We start from the raw sequence: 6,409 nt of genomic DNA, 5'->3' as shown, positions 1-6,409 counted from the left end.
GTAAGCCACACAAATATAATAGGTATATTAATTATTACTTATCTTTTACTTTTTTAATATTATACTTTTTTTAGAGTTTATTTAAAATATACAATCTATTATTTTACAGTAATTATATAATTTAATATAGATACTATGTGTATAGTAGACAAAAATAATAATATAATTAAAGAAATATTAATAGGTAATTCTTTATTTACGATATAAAACTCCATTTTAAGCATTATAACATTTATAACAAATTTAATTTAACACAATTTTAAAATTTTTTTACTAATAAGTTTCTACTTTCTATTCCAATATCTTTTTAGTTTTCTTTGAGGATTGTCTGTAATGGTAAGTTAAAGACAAGGATTAGTGGGTTTAAACGATTTTGTAGGTAGGTAGAATAGGTAAATACTTTTACTTTCGAGACTATTAGGTCCAAGTGGCAACTGGCAAGTGGAGAGAACAAAATTGAATATTTAAATAAAAAACACAGATTTTAGGCATTTTGTTATGGCTAATTCAAAAATATCATTCATGAGGACTTGCAATTTTATGCAGGTAGGTATATTATTAATTATCTACCTAGATATATATAATGTATTTAACTTTTTTAATTTTATATTCATCATTTATTATATAGGTATCTAAATTAAATTGTAGCTATTGTCTATTTAATAATATTTATACTCTGAGATTTAAACCCATTCGATCTGTTCTACTGAAAGACAATAATATTGACAATAATGTATAAGATAACATATAAATCAATATCAAATCAATCTAATAAGGTTTTCAATTAATTGCACTGAAGCTACTAACACATGCGAAATGTTTCATGGTACATAACTTCCTACATTTAATAACTCTTTACACAACGACTTAAAATTAAATACCAGTTACCACCACCGAATAAGCCCAAATAATGTACAAACGCTTCTATCAAAAATTAAACACACTAATGTTTAACATGTTCACTGTCGCTTTACCTACTGAAAAACACGTCACACTGACTTAAACTTAAATGGAGCCGTCAATGATACACAGTCTCATACTCTCATTGCGTATTTTATATAATATAGGTAAAAGATAAAAATAGAGATGATCTCTTTTATTAGAATTGTGTAAAAAAGTTCTTTATAAATGCAAAGAGTGTGCATTTACAATCCTAATTGATGGAAAACATAAGTTGAGGTCCAACAAGGACTATAATCATACTCTAGAAACTAGTCGAGCTCCAGTTTCTATTTCTAATTTTATATTATTCTATATTAAATAACAAATTTAATTGTCAATCGATGATCTGGCTAGGTGATTGACCCAGAACTGTAAAAAATTACTACATAATGGCTTAATTTATAATAAATGGTAATATTTATAAACATTTATGATTTGTTTTAATTAAAACCCTAGTCCATATACGCTACTATTTTTTTTATAACTAAACTGGTTTGTTTTCTGTGCATGTATTTCAATTACCAACTAGTTAAAATATTATATTGTGTCTTAAATATGTTTAGCCTATCTCTGATATTTATATACAGCATACTTGCATATAGTTTATTACATTAAGTTAAAATAATATATTATTTTATCTGGATAGTTATATAAATACATTTATCATCAACATTATTGATTAAATTTTCAGTGTAAACAAAACACAAAAAATAAAATAAAATATAAATATAAATATCTTGTTAAAATATTTAATACATGAATAAATAGCTATTCAAATATATTTATTATTATTTATTACCCACATTTCTTTTTAACAAATAAAACGCAAAACAATAATTTTCTAATTATTAATTTATAAACAAGATAACAAAATAATTTAATAGATAGTTAAAATCTTATTAGTTATAACAGCCAATTTGAACTATAAAATTTATATAAAATAAAAAATAATAATAATAATAATAAATCAATTTCCCATTGTGAATTTATTATTCTACATATTCTTTGGTAAACAAAATATAGAGAAGAGTTCATAAAGAACGCTGTTTTTAATTTGATAAACATTTAATATATTTTTTTAATGCAATAGTTATTACATATTTTGTTTCTGTATAAGTTGAGATTTAAATGTGAAGAAATTTGGTTTAAGTAGGATATTGCTACTAGTCACATATTCAATGTGACAATTGCCTTAAATCTTGAAAAATTGCAAGGTAGGCTCTTATCCTACTCCAACCATCAGCAGTAGTTACCAAGGACATAAAATTAAATTCCATTTAACCCTTCAGGTTTGGGACTTTAGTAAATTGCAGGTTTAAAAAAACATGCTGCAAACTTTAATACATCTTACGGCTTAAACAAGAAATTTAATGAATCATTAGTGAACTTGATAGATGAAGTCGAGAAAACATGATTAAAATTACAACTACAACTACTTATAGTTACTTCAGTAACCTCAGGCCAAATATGTAAATGGGTGATATGCTCGATATAGTATTTCACATTTGATTCTCAACTTATAGTAGTAAAACAAAATATAAAATAGTTAATACTTTTTTTTTTTTTAAATTAAATGGATTTATATCAAAATTAAAAACTGTGCTATTTATGAAACACCCTTTACATTTGTATGCTAGTAATGTAGATATATTGAGTTTAAATGATAATTAAAATAAAATGAGAATAATAAAAATATTACATTTTATTTACATTATGTATAAAACTATAATCAATAAGATAGTACATCATTGCCAACTCGGATCATAATTATGCCATTCTTTAACAGGAGCTAAATACACTCTCCTATTATCATATGTGAAACTAATTATGCCTTTGTACGCAGTTCTTGGTACACCACTTTTGAAATCATCCATAAGACCAAATAGTTTTGTTAACGACTTCAAGTTATTCTTGGTATAATAGATGATTCTCACAGGATCATTGTGACTAATTTGCTTATTTTTGAGTTCATTAATACTAACAAGTGGTGCTCTATACACCATTTCCACAAAATTGTTATCATATTCATTTTTTAGTAAATAAGTTAAATTTAATTTGGTAAAATCAACTGGTAATTCATTCAAGTATATATATTTTAGATGTTTTTCATAGAAAAGTCCATTGCTAACACCTATTTTTCCAAATGTTTTTGTTCTGGATAACTCAGGTCTTATACATGACCTACCCTTTCTTTGGTCAGGATGTCTCATCCAATCATCCCAATAACTATGGGGCCATTTATGCATTAATTCTATCCATATTTTACGAGTTAACATCCATCCAAGACCGGGGAAAAAATCTGACCGATATAACAACTTTGGATCATTTCTATCAATCAATGCAAATTTCCCATTATCATTCCAAGCAGAAACGCACCATAAAGTTTCATCTTTTTGAAGAATTGGTAATGTAGCTTTAAAATATTCATAAAAATCTGGAGCTACATCTAAGTCATCTTCAACAATTATTGCAGTTTCATAATTATATGTGTTAAAAACTTGATTAAGTGCCCATTTATAGTGTCTTGATATTTTGAAATAACCACTAAATTTTTTTTCCTTAGATGGCACTTTAATTTCTTTTTGATCAGGTTGATGTATATGAATTAACTCTCTGCCAAAACTTTTTATAACTTGTGATGTTCTTTCATGAATACAGTCTTGAGACACAATAATAGGAAATTCATCTTTTGATTTACGATATTTTAGTAATTTGTTTATACACCTTGATATAGATGGACGATTACAAGCAATTACTAAAATAGCAACACTTGATGAATTTGACAAATTGTGTTCATTAAATTGATAGTTATCTTCGTGGCTTGAATAATTTAACTGTTTAATATTTTCACGTATTATATTGTGTGTTTCTACTTCAATTTTTAAACGCAACTCAAAATCATCCAAATTTTCATCAAGATAATTATTGGGTTTAGAAATGAAGTTATCATTGAGTAAAAAATGATTAATACCAAGCCATATAAATATACTGAACAAAACTAATGCTAAAAACCGATTTTTTTTCATAGTAGCATATAATAACTAAATGATGGTTTTTAATTTAAATATCAATAATATTTTCACCATAATATTCAAAATCATGTTTGATTGATGATTTCTCAGCTATTTGAATTTTAATACAAATATAGTTTTTTCTTGTTAAAATATAGGTACTCGAAATCTGCAAAAAAATATTTTTATTAGATAAATGTTTTCTATGTATCAATTAAAAATTTAAAAGTAAATTATCAAGGTAAGTAATATACCAGTTTGCAATAAAACTAATAAAAGAATAAAAACCATTGTTTAAAATATGAACTTAATACATTTTTAATAAAAGTAAGAGCACTTGCATGCTGGTGGCACCAAACTAGAAATGAAAGTATATTAAATATTGTTTGTAGGCAGCAGAATAAGGATATAATGAAACTATCTTTAATTTATTAAATGCATTAAGAAAATGTAAATAGATTTAATTTAACTATGAAAATAAACTTAATGATTTTATTGTTAAATATCAATATAAGTTTAATGACATTGAATTCTATTGATAGAAAAAATGACTAAGTAGAATAAATTAACATAATGTATAAAAATATACTAACTATTTATACCTATGTATTATATTTAGTATTAATTTTACAAGTATAATAAATAATTCTTAAAAAATGTATGCTATTATAAATTAATTGTGGTAGGTATTTATTGCAAATTAAGCTTCACATTGCATTAGATGATTAATATAAAAATACAAATTGTATACTCACATCAGTCAAAATATGAGGATTGATTATAAGATTGTTGTCATAATTGCACAATAAAAAATATATTGATATAAGGATCTTGCAACATAATACTAGAAACCTGTAAAAATAAAGTATTCTATTACTGAAATATTAATCATGAATAATGAATGGTAAATACAAATATAATCATAATTAAAGTAATTTACAGTTATATAATATACCTAAATACATTATTTTTATGAATATGAGTGTTAAAACTTTTTATACTTAGTTTAATAAGTGTAATAACTAATAACATTAATATGCAGTGAAATAATTAACAGTGAAGCAAATGCTCCAAGAAATTATTTTATTACAAATATATTATTGTACTTTCACACATTTTTCAGTAACCAAGAACATGGGTAATCAATTTGACTTTCTTAAAACACTTAAAACCATAACTATGTCACTGTATGGTATACAGATGCAAAATTCTGTAAAATAGGATAGAACAAAGATAATCTAATGGATGTTATTTAATTATAGACAAAAATAAAGGAACTAAAGTAATAAAGAATCCTTAGCTATAATTTTTAATAGGTATAATTAAAACATTTTCATTTTAAGTCTTTAAGAAGATGAGATGTTTTTAATAACATTTTAATTATTAAGGTGTAGATAAGCATTTGACATTATTTATAAATAAATAGTTAAGAATTTTAGATATAACAAATTAAGATAATCATTTTTACTTAAAAGTATTATGGAGAGCATAGTATATTAGCAGTATACACTTAGTAATTAACCATTTGGCATTTAATTTATATATACACATAATTAATGATGCTTAGAGAACTATTATAATTATTCTCTATGAATAATTTATAGATAGCAAAGTTTGATGTTTACATTTAAATAAACATTGATGAATTGTTAATCTATTTAATGACTATAAGAAAGGATTAACCCAAAATAACTTTATTAAACAGTAATATTATTTAAAAACAACAATAATTGAGTAATATTAATAGGGCTAACATAAAACAAATCTGATTTCAAATGAAAAAAGGAGTTATATCTTTTACCCTTTATATGGTAGACAATAATGTCTGAGGGTAAGCAACATACCTAGTTCCTGGGAATAGAGCATATCACGTATTCGCCACTACAAAATCCAACCGTCGAATCGTGTAGGAGAGCTCCATATTATAGGCTCGGCGAACACGTATCTGTAACGTTATAACATGATATGGTGTGAATGGGTGCCGAAACAGTTGTTGATATTCCCACTACGGGATTGAAGAGAACAACGACGGACGTGGTGCTCGGTAGTTGACCAAAAAAACAATTGATGTACATTAATTTTAACCCGTACGACAGTTAAAACGCACCTACGGGTCAGGAAACGAGTGATCGAGAAAAAAAAATTAGTAATTATCACCAAACAAATAACTAAAATAACGATCATCTATAATAATATGTATCGTGTAAATGTGTAATTCGTGTATTAGCCCGTGTGACGGATCCGGATGTTATCTCACTATTATTAATTATTATTATCATCTATGTATCAGTCCGAATTATTATTTGTTATTATTATTACTTCTATTATATTATTTATGTGGCGTGATAACGGGTGATAAGAATCGACCTACACCGCCACGGGACACTGTGATGGTATAGTACATTTTTCGACCATCGGTGATTGGTTGGTGGCGCTAGCTGGTTACGCATCAGCTG

At 25.4% G+C, this 6,409-nt stretch overlaps 1 protein-coding gene across 1 annotated transcript; it reads right to left on the bottom strand.

Annotated features, from left to right (window-relative positions):
- Positions 1-2,263: 2,263 nt before the first annotated feature.
- Positions 2,264-6,239, bottom strand: LOC114129770 (alpha-1,3-mannosyl-glycoprotein 2-beta-N-acetylglucosaminyltransferase-like). The gene is made up of 3 exons (XM_027994603.2): positions 5,798-6,239; positions 4,709-4,805; positions 2,264-4,122 (listed from the first exon to the last, which is right to left on the bottom strand). Exon 3 carries the CDS (start codon positions 3,966-3,968, stop codon positions 2,688-2,690), a length of 1,281 nt encoding a protein of 426 aa, XP_027850404.1. The 5' UTR covers positions 3,969-4,122; positions 4,709-4,805; positions 5,798-6,239; the 3' UTR covers positions 2,264-2,687.
- Positions 6,240-6,409: the final 170 nt, after the last annotated feature.

This window comes from Aphis gossypii, chromosome 1 (assembly GCF_020184175.1).
Source record: "Aphis gossypii isolate Hap1 chromosome 1, ASM2018417v2, whole genome shotgun sequence".
Classification (NCBI taxonomy): domain Eukaryota; kingdom Metazoa; phylum Arthropoda; class Insecta; order Hemiptera; family Aphididae; genus Aphis; species Aphis gossypii.
Note: the sequence above shows the minus strand (reverse complement) of the source record. Positions and strands in the feature narration are given on the sequence as shown.